We start from the raw sequence: 26,809 nt of genomic DNA, 5'->3' as shown, positions 1-26,809 counted from the left end.
CTCAATACACTAACCCTAACCTATAAGTTTTCATTTTACGTTCTAATCTCCTTTGTGGAACTTCTGGAAGTCCGAAGAAACCACACTCACTACTGGCTCCTCATCAACTTCATTAGTTACATCCTCTAAGAATTCCAGTAGATTTGTCAAACAAGGTATCCCTTTCATAAATTCATGTTGACTCTGTCTGATCCTTTCACTGTTTTCCAAGCACTCTGCTATTAAATTGATTTAAATTACTTGATATATCAATCTTTGGAATGCAGCTGGGGCATTTTTAAGACTCAAATGAAATAATTTGACATAATCACCCCAAAAGGGTTACATCACAGGCTAATTTATCTTTACCTTTAGACATTAATGCTACTTGCAGTATCCCTTCATTTGATCAATTTTAGAAAGGATCAAGGCACTGCCAAATTTATCAGTACAATCTTCTAACCGAGGAATTCACTATGAATCTGTTTGTGTTACAGCATTTATTTTTGTAGTTAATCTAGTTAACCCAGTGTAGGAACTAACATCGCTGGTGAATGCCAACTAACTTGGCAAGGTTCAATCAACTGATTTTCTTACGAGTAATGAATCTTCATTTCTACATGAGCTGTTTGTCTGGACTTAATTAGTAAGATTTTCTTGCATTGGCACTGATTCCCTTACATCAACATCCATGGCTAACTTCATACGTCTAGGTGTATATCTATAGGTTTAAGTGCAAAATATACTACCTAACCATTGCAGTATTTTAGTCTTGGTTTGTTGAAATGTGGAGATTAAATTGGAGAACTCTGCTCCTACTTCACACACACTGTCCCGGTGATTCTCCAATACTCACATCATCTGTCATACTTGTTCTTTTTTACCACCCTCTCTAGTTGATGACACTTTAACACATTTGTGTGACGCAACTGCCAGAGACAACGGCCTGGTGTTATGATTGCTGGACTGTTAATCCAGAGATCCAGGTAATATTAAAGTTACCTTTTGATCCATGGTACGTTCCTTGTGAGTTTGTTCTTCAGACGCACTCTTACGAAACTCACTAAGTCCCACAGGCTTCCCATCCAACTTTCAGGAGTTCAACTGAAGCTGTTCCAGTTAGCTCTTTTCAGCTCCACCCTCAGCATCTTCCTTTCTGATCTGATGAGGGAATCTTGTGGCATTCCCAGCTATTCTTTCTTTACCATGACTACTCGTGTTCCTTTCGCTCTCCTATCCTCTATATTTCTATGGTTTATATGCATGATGGAAAAAAATGGCTTTGTTTTCTGAATTAATTTGTTATCAACAGCCAGTTCTGTTGCCTGTCTAGCAGGAAATGTCTGCAACAGTTCCTTTTGATTTCAGTAATGATAATATACAGGTGTCTTTAAAGCAATGGCTATTCATTTCAGTGGTTAATCTGGTGGACCTAGATCTCTTATTGTTAGAATTCTCTTTTAAACTTTCTTTGTCCTTTTCACTCACACCACGAGAAGAGGAAATGATTATTTTAGTTTGCTAGTTTTGGAGGTGTCTGGCTACTCTGCACTTACAGATTTGTAACCAGCTACACTCAACCAATCCAGCAGGGGACTTTCTATTCACTCAAAAAGTCCTGGTGGCACTGACACAATAATGTATCAATCTCAGTGATCCAACAGTAACACTACGTTAAAAATGCGTACCATTTCTTTTCCCCAAGTTGCAAAAACAGTTCTGGTATTTCAGCTATATGGTAGTCCAAATTCCACTCCAGATTATAAAGGAAGAACGTGGTCCCTTATTATATGCATCTATAACGTCCATAAATACGCCCATACCATTTGGTGTCTTCTTTGGTCAAGCATATGGATGTACAGGGAATAGTGTAGGTTAGATGGGCTTCAGATTGGTATGACAGGTCAGCACAACATTGAGGGCCGAAGAGCCTGTACTGTGCTGTAATGTTCTATGTTCTATGTACTCGCGAACAATAATAATAAATGCTTACCTGTATCAGCATTTTGCGAAGAAAAGGCATAACAAATGCAGGATTCATGCTGCTCAGTCTGCCGATAGTGCAGATGGCAAGCTCTCGAATTTCAAACACTTCGTCATTCAATGCCACAAAAAGAGCTTGCAGGTTCTCAGCCTGGGCTAAATGAGCATCAAATCGTTCATCCAAAGAGGCCAGCACACAGTAACGAATATCAGGATCTGAGTAAATGAAAGGAAAAAGTTGACTTTTCTCCTTAAATTAGGAATTAAATGAAGCATCAAAATATTCTTGATCCAAAACTGGCATGGATTTACCTTCCCACCTACACTCACTTTTACTGGCTCCATCCCCGCCTCTTTGACTTGTCTGTCTCCTCTCCACCTATATTTTCCTCTATCCACCTTAAATCTGCCTCCCCCTCTCTCTCTATTTATTTCAGAACTTTCTTTCCCTTCTCCATTTCTGATGAAGGGTCTAGGCCCGAAACATGAGCTTTCCTGCTCCTAAGATGCTGCTTGGCCTGCTGTGTTCATCCAGCTCCACTGCTTGTTATCTCTTGTAATATCATTTATTTGTTATACATAGTTAGTTATAAATGCAGTTTCATGCTTAAAAGAAGTTTATTGTTTAAAAATAGAAGGCTGTAATAGCAAAATTGAGGATAAGTTTCCTTCATTGTTATTTCATTCTTAAAATGTAAAATATACTGAACAATACAAAAGGTTTCATTATGTGCTCTGGCTTTCTTATCACACCTGGTTCATGTTGACAGGTGCCAAAAATTATAAACAACTGTTAATAACACAGCTGAGGTAAATCCATACGTTTACTTCAAATGTAATCTTTTTTGTAGGAACTCTGGGATAGGTTCACCTAGCAAAAGACAAAAGTTAATAGGGAGCATCCTTATGCAAAGAGTGGAATACAGTTCCAAGTAGAATATTGCAGGAACTTGAGAGATAATTGAAAACATGATGGAGGAAAACAGTGGATGGTTGGGCTCACATGGGCAAAATGCATCTTTCTACATTGCAGCTATAATCAAAACACTGTTAGGATCAGAAAGCCTCCTGTAAAATTACACTGGTACCTATTAGTGCTGCACTATTTAAAACAAACGCTCATTGCACTAATTAGGATTTTGCTAGCTTGCCCAAATAAACTCATTAGAAAAATCCAATGTATTACATGGTTTCAAGATCGGTGTGAGATTCAGATGTCCAAGAAATAACTACGTTTATCAGAACTAAACATTTTATTTAAATTATTCCAGTTGAAATGTGAGTTCAACAACATTTTATTCACTGAACCGCAAGATGTTCTGTTATTGAATGTAAAGTTCACACGAGTTTTTTTTAAAAGTAATTACCTGGATCAGTAATTCCAACAACAAGGAGTTTACTAAGTACATCTGCCACAACCTGAACAGCTGTCTGGCTGACAACATGCCCATGTCCACTGATGAGATGGACTGATGGAGTTAACAGTCGTGAACAAGTTCGAGCTGCTTCCATTCGAATCTCTTTGTGCTCACTGTTAAGGAAATGGTCCGCACAGTGCCTGACAAACTGGGTGAGTGAGTGACCTGCATTAAATGTAAAACAAAAATGATTCAACACGTGAGAACATAAACTGATTGCTATTATAAGATAGCATTTTGGAAGAGCTGCATTAACTAAAAATTTACAAATAGAGAACATAAAATCATATAGGTAACTCATTTTAAAAAGTCTTAATATAAACTAGTTACGACATTAGCAAGTTAATGATTTATTCCTATTTCAAGAATTAATGTTACAAGAATAACAGGCCTTTAGTTCAGCTGCCGTGTTGCTTTACTTCAATCAGCGACTGCCACTTAGAAATCAGAGATCTGACCTTTGGTAACAATGTGAAAATGTATTTGTTACATGTATTTTTTTTATAAAAGCCTAAAATCTGTCAAGAACATAACTTTACCTAAGGTTAAATGGTCATAAAAAATACCAAACCAATATGGATATTAAACTGGGTAATCAAACAGCCTGATTGAACAATCTAAATTGAAACCAAAAGAAAAAGGGGGATAGAGACACGTTATTGAAAATTTGTGGTAACAGAGCGAGAAGTGAGGCGTTGGCTTGGGAGGCTTTGGTGAGCAGCAGCTCAGCAAAAAGTACAGGTAAACTCAGGTAAAGTCCTTTTAACTTTTCCTCTTTAATCTAACAGCATTTGAGATGGTAGTTTGGGCAGTGAATGCTCCTCCTGCAGGGTGTGGGAGCTCAGGGAGACTTCCATTGACCCTGATGACTAGAACATAGAACAATACAGTGCAGAATAGGCCCTTCGGCCCTCGACGTTGCACCGACCTGTGAACTAATCTAAGCCCATCCCCTACACTACCCCATCATCATCCATACGCTTATCCAAGGACTGTTTAAATGCCCCTAATGTGGCTGAGTTAACTACATTGGCAGGCAGGGCACTCCACACCCTTACCACTCTCTGAAGAAAGAACCTGCCTCTGACATCTGTCTTAAATCTATCACCCCTCAATTTGCAGCTATGTCCCCTCGTACAAGCCAACGTCATCATCCTAGGAAAAAGACTCTCACTGTCCACTCTACCTAATCCTCTGATCATCTTGTATGTCTCTATTAAATCCCTTCTTAACATTATTCTCTCCAGTGAGAACAGACCCAAGTCCCTCAGCTTTTCCTCATAAGACTTTTGCTCCAGACCAGGCAACATCCTCGTAAATCTCCTCTGCACCTTTTCCAATACTTCCACATCCTTTCTGTAATGGGGCGACCAGAACTGTACACGATATTCCAAGTGAGCCCGCACTAGTGTTTTGTACAGTTGCAGCATGACATCACGGCTCTGGAATTCAATCCCTCTACCAATAAAACCTAACACATTGTCTGCCTTCTTAACAGCACTATCAACCTGGGTGGCAACTTTCAGGGAACTATGTACACGGACACCAAGATCCCTCTGCACATCCATTCTACCAAGAATCTTTCCACTGACCCAGTATTCTGCCTTTCTATTATTCTTCCCAAAGTGAATCACCTCACATTTATCTGCATTGAACTCCATTTGCCACCTTTCAGCCTAATTCTGAAGTTTATTCAAGTCTCCCTGCAACCTGCAACATTCTTCCACACTGTCCATCACTCCAACGACTTTAGTGTCATCTGCAAACTTACTAACCCATCCACCTATGCTTGCGTCCAAGTCATTTATAAAAATGACAAATAACAGTGGTCCCAAAACAGACCCTTGTGGCACACCACTAGCAACTGTACTCCAGGCTGAATATTGTCCATCAACCATCACTCGTTGTCTTCTTACAGAAAGCCAGTTTCTAATCCAAACTGCTAAATCTCCCTCAATCCCATGCCTCCGCATTTTCTCCAATAGCCTACCATGTGGAACCTTATCAAAGGCTTTACTGAAGTCCATGTACACCACGGCAACTGCCCTACCCTCACCCACATGCTTGGTCACCTTCTCAAAAAAAACTAAATGAGGTTTGTGAGACACAACCTGCCCTTGACAAATCCATGTTGACTATCTCCAATCAAATTGTTGCTTGCTAGATGATTATAAATCTTATCTCTTATAATCCTTTCCAAAACTTTTGCTACAACAGATGTAAGGCTCACTGGTCTATAATTAACTGGGTCATCTCTACTGCCTTTCTTGAACAAGGGCACAACATTTGCAATCCCCCAGTCCTTTGGTACTAAACCTCAAGACAATGACGACTCAAAGATCAAGGCCAAAGGCTCCACCATCTCCTCCCTAGCTTCCCAGTGAGACTACACCTGTGAGAACTGCACTCAGCTGCAGCTCCTAGGAGATGATGGTAGGAAGCTAGAGCTGGAGCTGGAGCTGGATGCAGTCACCCATGGATCATCTAAGATGCTGAGTTAAGAGTTTTAGTGAGGTGGTCACGCCTAAGGTGCAGGCAGAGAATAGCAGAGTGACCACCAAGAAAGGCAAAGGAAGTAGGCAAAGAGTGCAGGGATAGTAGGAACTGCAGATGCTGGAGAATCTGAGATAACAAGGTGTGGAGCTGGATGAACACAGCAGGCCAAGCAGTATCAGAGGACCAGGAAAGTTGATTTTACAGGCCTAGACCCTTCTTCAGAAATGTTTCAGGAGTCACAGGGAGAAACGTTTTTGAAGGATCTCAATGTTCTGAATGTAGACATTGTCACGGTTGGGGCCACATTGGGAAGGCCTAAATGTGGACTGCAGTCCATTGGGGATGATAAAGTTCCCTAGGCATGTATTAAGAAAGGTAATGTGGCTGTAGTACCTGGTTTGCTTCAGGATGTGGTCGAGCAGTTTCAGGGCCGAAGAGATTACAAGAGAGTTGCAGTGGGAGAGAGATCCACCGAGGTCTTTCAGGAGGGAGGAGGTTAACTTCTTCAAGTTAGGCATGCTTAGAAAAGGCTTCGCAGTGGGGTTAAAATTGTTTGAGAGATAGAAGGAACTGCTGATGCTGCAGAATCTGAGATAACAAGGTGTAGAGCTGGATGAACACAGCAGGTCAAGCAGAGGAGCAGGGGTCTAGGCCAGAAATGTCACCTTTCCTGCTCCTCTGATGCTAATTGGCCTGCTGTGCTCATCTAACTCTACTACACCTTGTTATTGCAGAGAGTGCAGGAATCCCCTGTAGCCATTCCCCTCAAAAACAAGTATTCCAGGTTATGCTGCAGCTGTACAAACCTCTGGTGCGGCCGCACTCGGAGTATTGCGTACAGTTCTGGTCACCGCATTATAAGAAGGATGTGGAAGCTTTGGAAAGGGTGCAGAGGAGATTTACTAGGATGTTGCCTGGTATGGAGGGAAGGTCTTACGAGGAAAGGCTGAGGGACTTGAGGCTGTTTTCGTTAGAAGAAGGTTGAGAGGTGACTTAATTGAAACATACAAAATAATCAGAGGGTTAGATAGGATAGATAGGGAGAGCCTTTTTCCTAGGATGGTGAAGGCGAGCACGAGGGGGCATAGCTCTAAATTGAGGGGTGAAAGATATAGGACAGATGTCAGCGGTAGTTTCTTTACTCAGAGAGGAGTAAGGGAATGGAACGCTTTGCCTGCAATGGTAGTAGATTCGCCAACTTTAGGTACATTTAAGTCGTCATTGGATGAGCATATGGACGTACATTGAATAGTGTAGGTTAGATGGGCTTGAGATCGATATGACAGGTCAGCACAACATCAAGGGCCGAAGGGCCTGTACTGTGCTGTAATGTTCTATGTTCTATTCCATTTTAGATACTGTTGGGGGGAATGACCGTTCAAGGGAAAGCAGCATTAGTCGGGTCGGTGGCACTATGACTGGCTCTGGGGCACAGCAGGAAAGGGTAAAGGTGAACAGGATTTTAGTGGTAGGCGATTCGATAGTTAGGGGACAGACAGGAGATTCTATGGCCGCAGACAGGAATCCAGAATGGTGTGTTGCTTCCCAGCTACCAGGGTGCAGGATGTCTCGGAGTGGCTGCAGAACATTTTTAAGGGAGAGCAGCCTGAAGTCATTGTGCACGTTGGCACAAATGACAAAGGCAGAAATAGGGATGGAGGCCCTGCATAGTGATTATAGAGGGCTAGCGAAAACATTAAAAACCAGGACCTCAACGACGGTAATCTCCAGATTACAACCAGTGCCGCGTGCTAGCGAGGATAAGAACAAAAGGATATGGCAGATGAATGTGTGGCTAAAGAATTAGTGCAAGGGTCAGGGATTCAAATTCCTGGATCATTGGGATCTTTTCTGGGGCAGAGGTGACCTGTTCAAAAGGAACGGGTTGCATCTGAACTGGAGGGGCCAATATCCTGGTGGGCAGATTTGCTAGTGCTGCAAGGGAGGGTTTAAACTAGATTGACAGGGGAGTGGGATCCTCAACAGCAGGGAGGTAAGTGCAAAGCTGGAAGGAGATACAATAATCAGAAATAGAAAGTTGAAGAGACAGGTCAGGCTGAGGCAGGTCAGGGAGCAAGGAATACCTGTTGGATTTAATTGTATCTATTTCCACATAAGAGGACTGATAGGTAAGGCTGATGAACTCAGGGTGTATGAGGTACATGAGGCTGGGATATTATAGCTATCACAGAAACATGGCTAAGGGAAGGACAGGATTGACAGCTTAATATGCCAAGGTACAGGTGATTTAGGTGGGACATACATGGAGGAAAGAGGGGACGGGGAGTTACATTTTTGATTAAGAGGGGCATCACAACAGTAGTCAGAGATGAAATAACTGAGGGATCATCCAATCAGGCTTTGTGCCTGGAGCTAAGTAGTAAGAAGGGGATGGTGACATTCTTGGGATTGTACTATAGGCCTCCAAATAGTCAATAGGAATTAGAGAACTAATGTGCAAGGAAACCTGCAGGGGCTTGCAGGAGAAATTGGGCTGTCATAGTGGGGGAGTTTTCATTTTCCTAACATAGACTGGGACTGCCATAAAGGCTTAGATGGGGTGGAATTTGTTAAATGTGTTCAGGCAAGTTTCAGGAAAGGGTCATACTCACGAAGGAGCAAAGCTTGACTTACTCTTGGAGAATTGGGCAGGACAGGGGCTGAGGTGACAGTGGGGGAGCACTAATGGGACCAGTGACCATAACTCTAAAAGTTTAAAATATTTATGGAGAAGGACAAAACTGGTCCACAGGTTCAAGTTCTAAACTGGGGCAAGGCAATTTTTGTTGGAATTAGACAGGAGCTTGCAGGGATTGATGGAGTAGTTTGTTTACAGGCAGAGGAGGCCTTTAAAAGTGTGACAGCTCAAGTTCATGGTCTATATGTTACTGTGAGGATGAAGGGCAAAATTGGGAGGAGTAGGGAACCCTGGATGACAAGAGATAGAGGCTTTGACAAGAAATAAAAAGGAGGCACGGCTCAGGAACAGGCAGCTGGGATCAAGGAAATCTTTGGACATATATAGAGGATACAGGAGTTTACTGAAGAAGGAAATCAGGAGGGCGAAAAGGGGAGACGAGATAGCTTTGGCGAAGAAGATTAGAGAGAATCCAAAGAAATTCTTTAAGTATATTAAATGGAAAAGAATAACTAAGAAGAATAGGAGCCATCAAGGACCAAAATGGACACGTATGTGTAGAACTGCAGGAGATGGGCAAGGTCCTCAATGAATATTTCTCCTCTGTGTTTACTGTGGAGAAAGACATGATGACTTGAGAAGTTGGAGAAGTTAGTGGTGATACCTTGGGGGCAGTCCATAACACAGCAGAGGAGACTTTGGAAGTATCAGAATGTATGAAGGTGGATAAATCTCCTGGCCCTGATTAGATATATCCAAGAACCATACAAAAGGCTAGAGAAGAAATTTCAGGAGCCCTGGCTGATACATTTGCATTAGCGTTAGCCACTGGTGAGGTCCTGGAAGACTGGAGGGAAGTGAATGTTGTGCCCTTATTCAAGGGAGGGCTGCAAAGAAAAACCTGGGAATTATAGACCAGTAAGGTTAACATCTGTGGTAGACAAGTTACTTGAGAAGATTCTGAGCGATAAGATATACATGCATTTAGTAGGACCGGGTTCGATTCGGAGCAGTCAGCATGGCTTTGTGTGTGGGAGATCATGCATCACAAATTTGTTACAGTTCTTTGATGAAGTGACCTTGTTGATGAGGGCAGGGAGGTAGATGTAGGCTATCTGGATTTCAGTAAGGCCTTTGGTAAATTGGATACACAATTAGCTTTCTGGTAGGAAGCAGAGAGTAATAGTGGAAGGATGCTTGTCAGACTGGAGGCCTGTGAGTAGTGGTGTGCCTCAGGGGTCAGTGCTGGGCCCATTGCTTTTTGTTATCTATATCAATGATTTGGATGAGAATGTACAAGGCATGATTAGGAAGTTGCAGATGACACTAAAATAGGTGGTATCGTGGACAGAGAGGAAGGTTATCAGAATTGCAGCAGTGTCTTGATCAGCTTCGGGAAATAGGCTGAGAAATGGCAAATGGAGTGTAATATAGACAAGTGTAAGCTGTTGCACTTTGCAAAGTCAAACAGGGCAGTGAAGAAGGCTTTTGTCACACTGGCCTTCATCAGTCATGGCATTGAGTACAGAAGTTGGGAAGTCATGGTGCAGTTGTACAGGACGTAGGTAAAGCCACATTTGGAGAACTGTGTTCAGTTTTCGTCATCCTTCTATAAGAAGGATGTTATTAAATTGGAAAGAGAGCAGAAGAAATTTACAAAGAAGTTGTCAGGACTCAAGGGACTGAGTTATAGGGAGACGTTGGATAAGCTAGGGTCTTTTGCTTTAGAGCATAGGAGACTGAGGGGGGGATCTTGTAGAATTGTTCATGAGTGGCATGTATAGGGTGAATGCACTCAGCCAACTTCTCAGAGTTAAGGAATCAAGGACTGGAGGGCATCAGAAAAAGATGAAAGAATACAAGGGAACCTGACGGGCAACTTTGTTTTACACAGAGAGTGGTATGCATATGGAATAAACTGCCAGTGGGAGCGATTGAAGCAGGTACATTAACATCTAAAAGGCATGTGGACAAATATACGGGCAGGAAAAGTTTAGAAGGATATGGATCAAGTGCAAGGAAATGGGTTTAGCTAAATGGACATTTTGGTCGGTATGGGTCAGTTTGAGCCTCTCCGTGTTGTACGACTCTGACTCTACGCATTTGGAACATCTGGCTTTACAACTAAAGTGCTCAAAAGCTACAATATTTGCTGATCATAATGAGGTCTACTTTGAGGAGATTCAACGGAGATTAGTTGACTACTTTGCAGAACACCTGCTTTCTCTCGCCGAGTATAACTCTGACTTTCTGGTCATAGTCAATTTGATTTTAAACTCCCAGTCCTCATATTATTCTAAACAAACAACAGAACATTAAGAAAAAGCAAAATGTTTTGATTAGGCACTTCACAGTCACGTGAACTCATTGAGCTTTACAACTTCAAATTATAACCACTGCTTCCACTTTTTTTCAATAGTTAGTTTCTTTGTCCTGGTACCACACCCCCATTGCATCATAATTTTTGTAATTTAATGACTCCTGCCTCCCAACCTATTGCAGATGAATTGTTTTATTCATTCCTTTCTTCTCTTACCTATGCACTTGCTTGAAACCAGTAGCATCTTTAACTTTTTCCAGTTCTGACCCCAAACGTTTAATTGTTTCTCTCATCACAGGTGCTGCCTGATCAGACTAGTTTCCATTTTAATACTTTGAAATACGATCTGATTAATGTTTTGAAATTCTGTTCTGTGATCTCTCAATATCTAAAATCATTTCAGGTGATGACACAGAGCCACATTTTACCTTCAAATTCAAAGTTGCCCAAGGTGCGGAGAGCAAGAGTTATGCATCCAACATCACTTGCTTCAGGAATATTAGTCAAACTAGGGGGTGCAAGCTGATGGGCTAGGCTTTTGGGCATGCCTGGATGTCGAAGAGGTTTATGCATCAATACCAGTGACAACATTTTCAGTAAGCCATCCTGGATATCCTTCTTCAGTTGCGGTATTTGTCGACTTAGATCATGTAGCACAGCAGTCAGGGCAGGGCTTTAAAGCAGAAACATCAATACATGAGTAATTAGTACCACCATTGCAAGTGAATAAACTAATTCGCCAAAAGATCAGCACAACTTGAAGTTAGCATTCAAATTTATATATAATGAAATATGCAAATAATAAAGACTCGTCTTGATTCCTTTCATTAATGCCATTGCTATCAAGCAACATGCCAAAGTGTGCAAGTATTCTCATTGGATTCATGGCCAAGATTCAAATTACTCTAAGATAACAAAGTGTGGACCTGGATGAACACAGCAGACAGAGCAGCATCTTGGGAGCAGAAGGGTCTAGGCCCAAAACATCAGCTTTTGTGCTCCTAAGATGCTGCTTGGCTTGCTGTGTTCATCCAGCTCCGCACTTTGTTATCTCGGATTCTCCAGCATCTGCAGTTCCCATTATCTCTCTCAACTTGCTCAAAAATGTTCATAGCACATTTTTAAATTCTAAAAGAAATTGCTAACCATCAGGTACACAAAAATGCATTCCATCATCTCTGGTACATTAAATAGTTTTATTCTGAATTCACTAATTTACCACCCTCTGAAAGGGTGAACTTCCTCATCTCTGTCCTGAAAGTATGACCCTTACTCTGATATTATGCCCTCTGATCCTAAACTTTCCCACAAGCGTAAGCAACCTTTTTGCATCTACCCAGTCAAGTCCCTAAGAACCCTGTATATCGTGATAAAGCTGTTTCACATTCTTCTAAACGCCAATGAATACTGGTTCAACCTCCATAGCCTCTCCTAAGAGAGCCCCTCCACACTGGGTATCAACATAGGGAACACTCTCTGAACTACCTCTAATGTCAGCTCATCTTTCCTTAGACAGGGGGACCAAAACTGTTCACAGTATTCCAGCTGTAGTCTGACTAGCAAAATTTCCCTACTTTTATACTTCATTTCCTTTAGAATGATGGCTAACATTCCATTTTCCTTCCCTATTACCCACTGAACTTGGATGTTCGCTTGTGACTCATGCATGAAGACTCCTAAATCCCTCCGTTCTGTAGCTTTACACAAGCTTTGTCCATTGAAATTCCATTCACCTTCTCTATTTTTCCTGCCAAAGTGCACAATTTCACATTTCCCCACGTGTTATTCCATTTTCCAAGTTTTTGCCCACTTATTTAACCCATCAATATCTTTGCAACTCTATGTCGTTCCCATACTTACTTTCCCACTCACTTTTGTCATCTGCAAACTTGGCTATAGTACTTTCATTGTCCTCTCCAAGTCATAAATGTATTTTGTAAATAACTGTGGCTATAGCAATGATCCCTGTGGCCACATCACTAGTTACAGGTTGCACATATCCCAACTCTGGCTTTTAGTTAGCCCATCCTCTAACCATGCTAATATACAACCTCCAATGTCATGGGCTCTTAAATTATTAAGTAGTCTAATATGTGGTCCCTTGTCAAACACCTTCTGAAAATCTAAATATGTTGGATTTTGAGGAGGCCATTAGTAGTGTTATCACTAGGCTATTAATCCAGAAATTCAGCTAATAGTCTGGGGACCCAGGTTTGAATCCCGACACAGCTGATGGTGAAATTTGAATTCAATTTTTAAAAATCTGGAATTAAAAATTTATTATTAACCATAAAACCATTGTCGATTGTCAAAAAAACCCCACCTGCTTCACTAATGTCATTTCAGGAAAGAAGTCTGCTATCTTCACTTGGTCTGGCATAAATGTGACTCCAGACCCACAGCAAATGTGGCTGATTTTCAGCGGCCTTCTGAAATGGCCTAGCAAGCCACTCAGTTGTACCAATCGCTACAAAGGCTCAAAGAAAGGGAACCAAGATGGACCACCTGGCATCGACTTCAGCAAAGGAAAAGACAATGACAGAAATAGCCCAATCGACCCTGCAAAATCCTCCTCAATAACATTTGGGGACTAGTGCCAATATTGGAAGCGCTGTCTCACAAACTAGTAAAGCAACAGCCTGGCACTGTCATACTCACAGATCCATACCTTACAAACAATGTCACAGACACCACCATCACCATCCCTGGATATGTCTTGTCCCAGCAGCAGGACAGACACAGCAGAGGTGGCAGCACAGTGATATACAGGGGGAATCCTCAATGTTGACTCTGTACCCAATCTCACGACTTGAGGTTAACATGGGTAAGGAACCTCCTGCTAGTTATCACATACTGTCCTCCCTCCACTGGTGAATCAGAACTCATCCATATTGTGCAACACTTAGAAGAAGCACTAACGGTGGCAAAGGCACAAAATGTATTCCCAGTGGGAAATTTCAATGTCCATCATCAAAAGTGCCTCAGCAGCAGCATTAATAATCAATTGATTGGGACAACACATCCTAGGACAAGTCAAACAGAGACACGCACAAGAATTCCTAGAAGCATGGCATTCCAACCGGAACTCCATCAACAAACACATTGATTTGGAGCCAATCTACCATCCTCTGAGAAAAAAAAATAGGAAATAGCCGTGGCAACCATCCAGCAACCGTACCAATAACTTGTGTTCCAGAACTTGCCGCTTCACTAGCTAGGCTCTATGAGTACAGTTGTAACACTAGCATCTACCCAACAATGTGGAAAACTGTCCAGGTATGTCAAGTTCATTAAAAAAAATGACAAATCCAAACCAGCCAATTACTGCCCCATCAGTCTACTTTTGATCATCAGTAAAGTGATGGAAGACATCAGCAACAGTGCTAATCAAGCAGCACATGCTTAGCAATAACCTGCTCAGTGACACCCAGTTTGGGTTCCATCAGGGCAACTCAGCTCCTGATCTCATCACAGTCTTGGTTCAAATAAGGAAAAAAGAGCTGAATTCCATAGGTGAGGTGAGACTGACAGCCCTTCACATCAAGGCTGCATTTGACCAAATGTGTCATCAAAGAGCACGAGCAAAATTGTAATCAATGGGTTATTGGGGACAAAATCTCCGCTGATTGGAGTCACATAGGAAGATGGTCCAGGACACCGCCATAGGAGTTCCTTAATGTTTTAAGCTCAACATCTCAGCTGCTACATCATAAGGTCAGAAACTGGGATGTTCGCAGATGATTGCATAATTCTCAGCAACAATCGCGACTTCTCAGATACTGAAATAATCATGTTCAAACATCTGGACAATATCCAAGCATGAGCTGACAAGTGACAAGTAACATTCGTGCCACACATGATATGATCATTACCAACAGGAGACACTCCATAGCCACAGCCCCTTTGCATTCAGTAGTTATACCATCACTGAATTCCCCACTACCAACATCCTTGGGATTCCCATTGGCCAGAATCTCAGCTGGACACACAACGTAAACAAAGTGGAGACAAGAACAGGCTAAGATGAGTAATTCACCTCCTCTGATTCCCCAAAACCCGTCCGTCATCTACAACCACAAGTCAGGATTATGATGGAATACGCCCCACTGGCCTGGATGGGTTGCTGCTCCAACAACACGCAAGAAGTTTGACATCATCCAGGACAAAATAGCCCTTTTGACTGGCACCATTCCACAAACATTCACTCCCTCTACCACTGACACTCAGGAGCAGCTGCATGTGCTATCCACAAAATGCACTGCAGAAATTTACCAAAGATCCTCTGACAGCATCTTCCAAACCCACAACCACATGTATCCACAAGGACGAGGGCAGCAGATACATGGGAATACCACCACCTGCTTCTCCTCCAAGCCACTCACCATCCTGACATGAAAATATATCACTGTTCCTTCGCTGTCACTGGGTCAAAATCCTGGAACTCCCTCCCTAATGGCATTGTGGATTAACCCACATTGGGTGGACTGCAACATTTAAGGCTGCAGCTCACCACCACCTTCTCAAGACAATGACAGACAAGCAATAAATACTGGCCAGCCAGCAATGCCCACATCCTATGATTTTTTTTTAAACATATCATTGCTTCCCCCTTATCTATCCTGCTTGGTATGTCTTCAAAGAATTCTAGTAAGTAAATTTGCCACCTTGGATACCAGTCACATGTGCCTCAGGGCACACAATGGCAGCAACCACACACAACCCTTGGCAACCAAGACCTCCAAGAGCCATCGAGAAAGGAGGAGATGCCAATGTCTTTCTGTCAAATATGTCTGGGGCAACTGACAGGAATAAAACACTGCATCTTCAGACAACTAGTGCCTGACTGGGTGAATGGCTGAGCTTTAAAGATAAAGCCAGGAATTCTAGGAAGTTCCAGTACATCTGACAAATGACAGAATAAAATAGCAGTGACTCTACAGACACATGGTGCATAAGTAATGAGTTGAATTTTCTAAGACTGCGTGAGAAAGCTTTTTGGGGCTTATGGAGAACAACTGTCTACGAAATTTTTTAAAAAGTTACCCAATTTCTGGTAAGGTTCAGAACAGGAATTCTGATCCTGATCAAAACATCTGAGCCAATGTTAATTTCATGTTTATTGGAAGGAAATACACATTGGAGTTAGCAGATGAGAGGTGACCTTATTGAAGCATATGAGATTCTTAGGGTATGTTATACTGTAGATGTGGAAAAGTTGGTTCCCTTGTGGGACAGTCTCAGACCACAGTGCATAGTCCCATAATAAGGAGCTTTATCAGCTATGACAGAATTAAGGAATTTCTTCCTGGAGGGTGGTGAATTCGTAGAATTCTTTCATTCTGAGGGCTGTCAAGGCTGAGACTTCTAATCATTGAAATGGACAGCAGTTATTAGGATATGGCAAGAAAGTGGAGTTGAGGAGTATCAGATCAGCTGTGGTCTAATCGAATGGCAGAACAGATGTGATAGTCCAAGTGCCTCCTCCTGGTAAAACTCAATTGTGTTTTCATAAACAAAATTCAACATTGAAAAATTTGGTAATTGTAAATTCAATTCATGTTAAAAACACTTAAAATGGCAATATTAATGAAACACTTATTACCTGAGTCCAACAGCAAGCATCTGCTCTAATAGTTCTTTAATATCTTGCTGGATCGCTGGCCCTATGGCTCTAGCGATCATACAGATACAAGTAAACACTGTTGCATCCACCTGAACAGCCTTTTGCCTCCTAGGAAACACAAAATTAATGTGTTTTATTTAAAAATCGTTTTATAACCATTTATCATAATTAATCATTTAAAACAAAGCAGATAGAGATAAATAAATCTTCAAATAATTGCCGGAAATGGCCAATTAGGAGTCCAAGTCCAAATCTTAAGTTTTCAATAAGTTTATATATTTATGTTGTTGAAAAACTGATTTTCAGTTTCCTATTTCCATTTACAACCAGTTTCCTTAACATAATAAACATTAAAATAATCATTTGGAAAATATGACTTCGTGAAATGATCATTACGCTGTCAAAGGAACTTATTCACACGGGTTACACAAAATAAAAGGCAGGCCATTTGTGGGCTTTGGACTTTTCATAGATGCTATTCATTTCTCAGTTAGAAGATCTATAATTTTAATCCAAAAAGACGACAAATTCTGCAGTTCTGTTATATAGCTAATTATAACGTTCAAGGTATGTTGACACAACTACTTTGTCTAATCATACTTGTGTGCAAAGTCCTTCGGTGGGAGAGCTCCTTTTAAAATTTCCAGGATCCTCTGCAGATATGGATTAATTTCCACTCTTACAGCGACCACCAGTAGACCCAGTGCCTGGAATGCAGCAGCACGTTCCTTTTCTTTCTTAAGGCATCCAAGTAGATGATTCACAGAGTCAAGTAGGTGTTGCTCTGTGTTAAGTGAAGAATGCATAAATGGCAACAATTCAATGTACTACAAGGAAAATAATCCATCTCACAATAAACCACCGTGCCTTATTGTTTTATGTGGCCAACACATGGAGGTGTTTGTCTTGAGTATGTTAGGTTAGTTGTCTGCACAAATACTGTGGCTGCTTTCTGTTTATTTTAAGTTTGGCTCTTCATATTAAATACAGGTCTTCAGTGTAGTGTTTAAGACCTCCCATGTCACATGCATTCTGGACATGTCATCTCTCACCAATCTAAGTCATGTGATCAGTTACATCATGCTTCGTGTGAATTTTCTTTTTCCATCTCCCCCCACCCTCCCCCTACTATCTTCACTAGAGAGGGAAAAAAGGGATAAGCAAACAAAGAGATTGCAGATGCTAAGCTGACACAGCATGATAGCTGCTCGGTAGGGTGCTCCAGAAAGCATAAATCGTTGAAAAAGCACTGTGGGCAATCCATACAAGGCAGTACCTAGGGGTGTGGGGCAAGTGTAACGAACATAGAGGAGGCTATTCACATTCTAAAACTGTTAAACTTAATGTTCCGTTGTGAAGGCTGTAAAGTACCAGGTGGAAGGTGACGTGTTATTTGTCCAACTTGTGTTGAGCCTCCCTGGAACACTGCTGCAGCCTGAAACAGAAAAGTAGGCATTGGGAACATGGATGCACATTGAAGTGCAGCCAGCTATAAGCGTAGGGTCATTTTTACAGACAAAGTGTAAGTGTTCATCCAATTTGTGTTTTGCCTCTTTTGTGTAAAGGAGACCGCATCGTGAGCAGTGCATACACAGTCTAGATTGCATAGCTTACCGGTAAATGCCTACATTCCTAGCTCCTGTTTTGTATGGGTTGCTCCCAACACAGCTAACCCAATGTAAACCATTTTCCACTTCTCATTAGAACTCTACCTTGCATTTATCTCTCTCTAAGCTTATTGCTCGCAATCCCTTTGTTTGCCTATTCCCTTTTCTCTCTTTCTGCATCCCACTTCCATGTACCTATTCACTCCTTTGCACCCATCATCAGCACAAATACCATACTTGCCAGCTATTTTCAGCTCTGATGAAAGGTCACTGGACTCGAAGCACTAATGCTATTTTTCTCTTAACAGGTGCTGCCAGACCTTCTAAGTTTCTCCAGCACTTTCTGATTTTGAAACAAGCAAGAACTCTGACTGGCCACTCCAAACTGGTTTGTTTGAATTCAAATCGAAGACGGTGCTGAAGTATTGATTCTTGCATACCACTTTGTACGCTATCTGCCGTAGTATAGAGATGGCTATCCCACATTCAGTAACAATTAAACTCAGTCACACTTCTTGGCTCAAGAAAGATGAATGTTCCTCCTCGTATGTCTTCAGGCATGCTGACAATAATTTTCAATTTCACTCACCGTCCACCGTCAGCATACCCATCAAACCCAACTCCAGCCAGTTACCAAGACCACCCAACTACCTCTCCAAATACTACACCCAGTCACCCAAGCCATTTAGTTTGTGAATGGGTGAGTGACAAAGAGTCCACTAATGCCTCCAGCATTCACTCCTCCACCCACAAATCTCCACCACCAATTATTTCACATGTGTACCCTCTGGTTATCCTCCAGCAAAATAGATGAAAGACAACACATTTATGTAATATTTGAATTTTTAAAAGACATTCAAGATGGTATCATATGAAACACTGCTCAGGAAAAGAACTCATGAATTTGGATGTAACTTATTGAATAGTGAAAAGATACCGAGAAAAATGGATCATCATCAGGATGGTGGACTGTTACTAGCCAGGAGCTGGAAGATTTGATGCAGGGGCTCTAGTTATTTACAATCTATATTACTAATTCAGACAAAGTGACCAAAGTTAACCAAGGGTACAGACCTAGTGGGAAAATAAGTTGCAAGTTCATAGTAAAGGAAAATAACTAGTTGAGAAGAGATCAAGATGACAGTTGGTACAGAATACAGGGAATAGTGAGACTATTCTTTTTGACAGAATAGTAGAAAAACCAAGTTTCTTTTTAAATGTCAAAAGACTATCAAATGTTGGTGGTTCGAGAGATTTGGGAATCTTTGTGTAACAAACACAAAGTTAAATGCAGATGCAACGGAAAACTTGAAAAGGCCTTAATTGTGTGAAGATTGGAGCAGAACATTAATGAAGACTTGATGCAAGTTTGCAAAAGGTCAGAAGTCACACGACACCAGGTTATAGTCCAACAGGTTTATTTGAAATTACAGGTTTTCGAAGCGCAGCCCCTTCGTCAGGTGAAGTGAGAGAGAAAAGCACACAGCCACAGAATTTATAGGCAAAGAACTCAAAAGATCATACATCTGATGTGAGTGGAGTGTTGAATAATAAGCCTCTGGAGGTGACCAAGAGTGTTAGACAGTGTGAGTAAAATGTCAACAGCTGAATAACAAGCGAAGAGATGGCCTATAATCCAATTAAATGACGCAGAGAGATAATTACAAAAAATTAAAAATAAGGTGGTGCTGGAGACAAACTAAATGACTAGAGTTACATGAGATAACAAGATGTGGAGCTGGATGAACACAGCAGGCCAAGCAGCATCACAGGAGCTGTCTGATGTAGTACAGAGATGACCATCCAACATTCAGTGATAATTAAGGGTCTAGGCCCGAAACGTCAGCTTTCCTGCTCCTCTGATGTTGCTTGGCCTGCTGTGTTCATCCAGCTCTACACCTTGTTATCTCAGATTCTCCAGCATCTGCAGTTCCTACTACGACTGGAATAATATGATAGGTATAGGGCATGACTAGGGTCTAACTGAAATAATAAGTGATCCAAAACTGAACAATCTAATTAAGGTAGAGAGGTCATAACAATTTATCAAAGTAATGGTGCCAAAACAGGACAGAAAGGAAGGTTTTACAAGTACAGAACAGTGTGGTGGAGTCACATGTAGCATAACATGAACCCAAGATCATCATTGAGGCCATCATCATGGGTGTGGAACTTGGCTATCAGTTTCTTATCAGTGATTCTGCGTTGTTGACCACTGAAGTGTTTCCCAACTGGGAAGGAACATTCCTGTCTGGCGATTGTTGCACAGTGTCTATTCATCTGTTGTCATAGCGCCCACATGGTCGCACCTATATACAGCCATGGGGGCCAAATTTGCACTCCAACATGCAACATTTTCATGCACAAGTTCGAGCAGGACCGCTTTGCTGCGCAGACCCTCTGACCAATGCTTTACACCAGATACATTTACAACATTTTCTTTCTTTGAACTCATGGTGAGGAATCACTGAAACAAACTCATAGCAGTATCAACAAGTTTCATCCCACCATCAGAACGACAATGGATTACTCTTCAGAATCAGTTTCATTCTTGGACACACGCATCTCCGTCAAAGATGTGGATACCTCAATACCTCACTCTACGACAAGCCCACGGAAAACCATACTATGCTGCACGCTAGTTTCAGCTCTAAACATATTAAAGAAGCCTGCACAGCACAGGATCTGCCTAAATGAGGAGGAACGTGACTGACATCTAAAGATTTTGAAGAATGCTCTCATAATAATGAGATCAACTCATCAACTACCAGTTTCCATGTACCACAGCGAAACTCTGCAACAACTTCCTCAGAAGACAGACACCGGCTAGGACCGATAGAATACCCTTCATCATCCAGTACTTGCTCAGAGCGGAGAAACTATGCCTTGTTCTTCACAGCCTTCAACGTCATCAATGACTATGAGCATCTTGCCCAGGTCATCCCCACACCTCCACTTCTCGCCTTCAATCAACAGCCAAACCTTAAACAGACCACTGTTCACAGCAAACTACTCAGCCTTCAGGGCAACATTGACCACACAGCCTGCCACGGCAACTTCTGCAAGACATGTCAGGCCATCAACATGGATACTAACATCACACATGGGAACACCACCCACCACGTACACAGCGGATATTCGTGTAGCTTGGCCAATGTTGTCTTTCATATATGCTGCAGCAAGGATGCCCCAAGGCATGCTGTATTGGTGAGACCATGCACACACTACAACAATGGATGAACAAACACAATGTAACAATCACCAGTCAGGAATGTTTCCTCTCAGTCAGGGAACACTTCAGCTGTCAAAGACATTCAGCCTCCAAATCTTCAGGTAAGCATTCTCCAAGGCAGACTTCAAGATACAAAACAACACAGAATCACTGAGCAGAAGCTGATAGCCAAGTTCAGTTCTCACAATTACAGCCTCAATAATGGTCTTGGGTTTGTGTAGTGCTACACGTGACCCCACCACACTGTTCTGCATCCATAAAATCTTCCTTACTGTCCCGTTTTGACATTATCACTTTGATAAATTGTTATGATCTCTCTACCTTAATTAGTTTGTGTAGTTTTGGATTTCTTGTTACTTTGGTTAGACCCCCAGCACGCAACTCTTATACTTATCATGTTATTCCAGTCATTTAGTTTGTCACCAGCACCACCTTATTTTTAATTTTTTATAATTATCTTTCTGCCTCATTTAATTGGCGTCAAGGTCATCCCTTCATTTGTTATTCAGCTGTTGACACTTTCCTCACATTGTCTTACACACTTGGTCACCCGCAGTGACATATTATTCGACACTCCATTCACAACAACGTGTAATCTTTGATCTCTCTCTGTGCTGTAAATTCTGTGTGCTCTTCTCTCTCATTTCACCTGACAAAGGGGCTATGCTCCAAAAGCTTGTGATTTCAAATAAAACTGTTAGACTATAACCTGGTGTCGTGTGACTTCTGACTTTGCCCACCCTAGTCCAACACTGGCACCTCCACATCATGACAAGTTTGTAGGGCTTTATGAAGACAGCTTGAATACCATATACAGTTTTGATCCCTGCTCTGAATGAAGGAAATACATGTTTAATCAGAGGGTTATCCAATGAGGAAAGGTTAAATAGAATCAGTCTATTCTCTCTAGAGTTAACAATAGTCAACGGTTATACTATTGAAACCTACATGGTCCTGAAAGGTTGTTATCCAGAGGTGGAGAGTCTGGTTCCAGAAGCCATAATCTCTGGCAAAGGTCATTTCAGACTGAGCTGAGGAGAAATCGCTTCATTTGCGGGATGAAAAATCTTTGAAATCCTCCTTCCTATATGATTACGGATGCTTACTAGTGCATGTAAGACAGAGAGCAAAAGATTTTTGGTCTGTGTGGAAACAACTGACATGGAAATCAGGCAGGGGAAATAAAACATCAAATTCAGGTCAAGGATCAGCCATGGTGAATGTTCCTCCTGGCTACACATGGTTGGTTTGTTCATCTCCTGTCCTATTAAGATGATGCACAACCAAGCATGCACGTATCTTAAAAAGGACAACAATCTGCATGTGGCCTGTCATGCAACATTCCCAATTGTTGCATAGTCACGCATGCACACAGCTTGGAGACAATATTGGCCATCATCTTTCTAAGTGTTACAGAGGGCTCAAGGAATAATGCAGCCTAATCCTGTCCTCATTTCTTATGCAATATGGAGTCCCTACCTTTAGCTGCAAAGGAACTAAGCTCTTTAGACTTCTGTATCTATCTCTCATCCTTTCTAACATCTATTTCTGATCAAGTTTTTGTTCACTTAATCTAATATTCTATTTTGCCTCTCAGTACAGGCAGTTCTGCTATAATGTGTGTTTTGTTAACATGAAGAGGCTGTAACGCAATTGATGAATAGTGGATGCTGTTTGGATAATGTGAACTTTCTGCTTTACAGGTATAGGGATTTCCTATAGCAATTTCCATATAACGCGATTTCGGTACGATGCGATTTTCTACAGCACGAGGTCACACAAAAACACAACTATCATGTTATAGGAGAACTCCCTGTTGTCACGTTTCATTTATCAACACACCTAAGATTAACTTCCTTAGAAGTGACAAAGAACTGCAATTTGAAATTGGTGTTATGATTTCTGACAAAATTATAATCAAGCTGAAAAGATTATCCCATTTAGACAGTGAAAAACCAAGAACTGAATCATAGCAACACTAAAAGCCTTCCCAAAAAGTTAAAATGAATTATGTTATTGCCAGATCAGCAAGTATACATTTGATGCACATGATGTTTTATCTTACTAAAACAAAAGCTATCTTTCTCTGCCAAATGCTTTAATGTGTATATCTAAGGAACTTTTTCTGTATTTATTAGCTTTGCCGAGTTGTATGTAAAATACTCACGTAATCATAGCTATAAACGTCGTACCTTTTATTGGCTCACCTGTGAATAAATGGGGCTGGAAAGCAGCAAGTCGAGGAATCAGGTTTAAGATTGCCATTTGAATCAATGGATTCTTACTACTACGATACTTCAAGACCCAACGAGTCACCTGTGCAAAGATTGAAGAACATTCAAAAACCATTCAGAGGCCAAATTTTCAAATCTGTCTTATTTCAGGCTGAAGGTCAGGTAAAAGCAAAACATAAGGTTGACTCATGATTACTGAATAATCAAACTATAAAAATTTCTTTAAAATTCAAAAAAAATGCAATCTATAATGAAAAGAACCGTGATCACCAAACAAGAGTGAAATTCCTGGAATGTCATGTAATAAAGAAAAGGGATTGGTTTACGCTCTGCCAGCTAATCTAACAATTACCAATAGGGAGATTAACAAACCTCTATAATATTAAAAGGAAACACTGCCGCTTTTCCAGGAAAATGGAAGGCCAAAATAATTGTAAACTGTAAATTGGTGAGCCTGAATATTTTGGAGCTCTTATGTCAGCATAAAGCAGTTTGCAAAAGAATCAAAATTCCCAGGGACACACATTAAACATCAAAATCTGTGACATTAAACATACCTGACTTTAGTGACTGATTCAAAATCAGCAGCATTAAACGTATCTGACTTTAGTGACTGATCTCATATACACTTCAGAATTTTCACAATGTTCAACCAATTTTTCTTAAAATGATACAATGGAGCACTAGCAATGCTCCCATCCTCTAGCCAAATGAAATTATTTTGAGCCAGTGATTATCGTTGTAATAAACCACAGTTTAACCTATCATCTTTTCTACACCACCATCATTACAGCCAGAGTTTTCAGGGGTTTTTTAAGCGTTTACCATCATAACACCTCTAAATTTGACTACAATTTCAGGTTTTATCATAAAGGAAAAGAAATATCCCTAGCTATCAGTTATTATTATTGCTGGATCTGGGAAGCGAACCACAACACAGCCCATGATTGCAAATAATTCATCTAGCAATACCCCTAGCTTTTCATTCAATCATTGTTAGAAACTCCAATAAAAAAGCCATGTTCAAAGAAGAATAAATGCATTTTTAAAAGCATTCCAAGTAATAACGAGAAACAAACAACCATTCTGATCCTGAACAAAAAATATAAAATAGACTGTACCATTGCCCCAAAGGCAGATATTAACATAACTGGCCTGTAGTTACCTGTTTATGCTTCTCTACCTTTTTGAATAAGGATATTACATTACCAGTTTTTTAATCCACTTGAAAATTTTCAGAATCTAAAGATTTTTGGAAGATTACTACTAGTGCATCTCTGCAGCTACTTCTTTTAATATCCTAGGATGCATCCCATCAGGTCAAGGAGACTTAACAACCCTTAGGTCCATCAATTCCCCTCGCACATTTTCCTTAGTCATAGTTATTGTACCTATTTCCTCCTTGCCTGCTTCCTTGATTATTTAGCATTTTTGGAATGCTATGAATGTCCTGTACCATGAAGACTGACGGAAAGTATTTATTCAACACCTCTGTCGTTTCCGGGTTCCTCATCATTATTTCTCCGGCCTCATTCACTAAGAAGTCTACCTTCACTTTGACTTTCTCTTGCTTTTTATATATGTAAAGCAGCTCTTACTGCCCTTTTTTCATTACTTGCTAGTTTACTCTCATGATTTATTTTCCTTTTTTGGCTTTTCAAACTTTTCGAATCCTCTTGTTTAAAACTAATCTTTGCTACATTGCATGATTTTCCTTTCAATTTGGTTATACATGTAGGTCAGACCACGTAAGAATGGCAATTCCCTAAAGGGTACAAGTGATCCAGATAGGCTTTTAGATGATACGTTCACAACGATCATTCGACTTTTAATTCTAGATATTTATATACTATTGCTTGACTAGTCTGTGAAACAGTTGTCCTAATTCTGGCACTAACTCCCAGATGTTATTAAGGATGGGTTGTGTTTGTCATTATTGGTTTTGGTACCTAGGTCGATGCCAGAAGGTCCATCCAATTTCATTTCTCTTAGATTTCATAACATTATCACATCAGGAGGTGGTGCTTTCTGGCAACACCACTGCAAGTAATCCCCAGGCTGACGTTACTGATCTGGGGATATAGCTTCAAATCCCACCACAGAAGCCAGTGGAAGTTAAAATTAATAAAATGTAGAATCACAAAGGTCCTCTCAGGGCAACCATTGTCAACTGTTGTGAAAATCTATCCGGTTCACTAATGTCCTGTAGAGAAGAAAATCTGTTATCCTTACCTGGTCTGGCCTAGCTTTGACTCCAGACCCACAACAACAGGGTTAATATTTAAATGGCCTCTGGAATGGCCTCAGTTGTATCAAACCTCTACAAAAATTTTACTCAAGCAAAGATACATTTATGAATAGAATCACAGTCACACAGCACGGAAACAGACCCTTCAGTCCAACTCGTCTATGCCGACCAAGTTTTCCAAACTAAACTAGTCCCATTTGTCTGCATTTAGCCCATAGCCTTCTAAGCCCTTTCTAATCATATACCTTGCCAAATGTCTGTTAAATTTTGTAACAAAGGTTTAAAATGTGCAACAATCACCAATGACCTTTTTGAAACATGACACATTTACACTCCCTGTAAGCCTGGAAATAATACACAACTCCCACATTGCATTATCTTAAAAATACAATAGCCAAGTAAATTCAGAAAAGAAAATCAGACTGCCCAAAATGGTGCTCTGCTGCCAAGTTCATTTTCTAGGCAAACTATTAGCACAGGAATTTCTTCCTCGATTAATTTGGGTAGCTTAATCTCACCTGTGCTTCTTTTTAAACAAAATTAACTTTAACATTCTTTTGTTAGAAGTACATTGACTGTCTCTTGTGAATACTTTGAAAGTGATCTTTGGATTAAATGGAAAGCAAATAATTAAAACTTGTGGTCTATCAAACTAGATTTCACACTGGGATCTGACATGTTCAGTGTTAGCATTAGCTGGGATCATAACAAAAATCCCACAGATGTTTTGATCATAGCTGCACATAGACAATGATGACGGAGGAAAAACTCTAATTTGAAAATAGTGGATCGAGAGTAGCATGGATTTTGCAGCTGCTTCAGAGATTCAGGCTTATTTCTAGATTTGTCACAGTTATTACATTTCAGAAGTATAAGAGTTTTATTCTGATTTATTTTTAGCTTTCTCAGAAGAGATTTAACAAGTTGTTGCCAGGAATAGAGGGTTTCAGTTATTAAAAGAAGCTGGATAGGCTGAGACTTTTTACATAGCAGCATAGGAGATGGAGACATGACCTTATAGAGGAGAGGCT

At 40.8% G+C, this 26,809-nt stretch overlaps 1 protein-coding gene across 4 annotated transcripts in view; it reads right to left on the bottom strand.

The window, feature by feature from the left end:
* mtor (mechanistic target of rapamycin kinase) overlaps nt 1-26,809 on the bottom strand; it is a 366,257-nt gene that overhangs the window by 295,700 nt on the left and 43,748 nt on the right. For 3 of the 4 annotated variants that reach the window (XM_048561203.2, XM_048561201.2, XM_048561204.2), the window contains 6 exons: nt 23,489-23,612; nt 17,058-17,241; nt 16,437-16,565; nt 11,263-11,507; nt 3,330-3,545; nt 1,973-2,178 (listed from right to left, as the gene is read on the bottom strand). In XM_048561203.2, coding sequence (XP_048417160.1) covers nt 1,973-2,178; nt 3,330-3,545; nt 11,263-11,507; nt 16,437-16,565; nt 17,058-17,241; nt 23,489-23,612 — 1,104 coding nt within the window. The remainder of the gene's footprint in view (nt 1-1,972; nt 2,179-3,329; nt 3,546-11,262; nt 11,508-16,436; nt 16,566-17,057; nt 17,242-23,488; nt 23,613-26,809) is intronic. The other variant, XM_048561202.2, reaches the window with a different exon arrangement.

Source organism: Stegostoma tigrinum, chromosome 28, assembly GCF_030684315.1.
Source record: "Stegostoma tigrinum isolate sSteTig4 chromosome 28, sSteTig4.hap1, whole genome shotgun sequence".
In the NCBI taxonomy this organism is placed as follows: Eukaryota; Metazoa; Chordata; class Chondrichthyes; order Orectolobiformes; family Stegostomatidae; genus Stegostoma; species Stegostoma tigrinum.
Note: the sequence above shows the minus strand (reverse complement) of the source record. Positions and strands in the feature narration are given on the sequence as shown.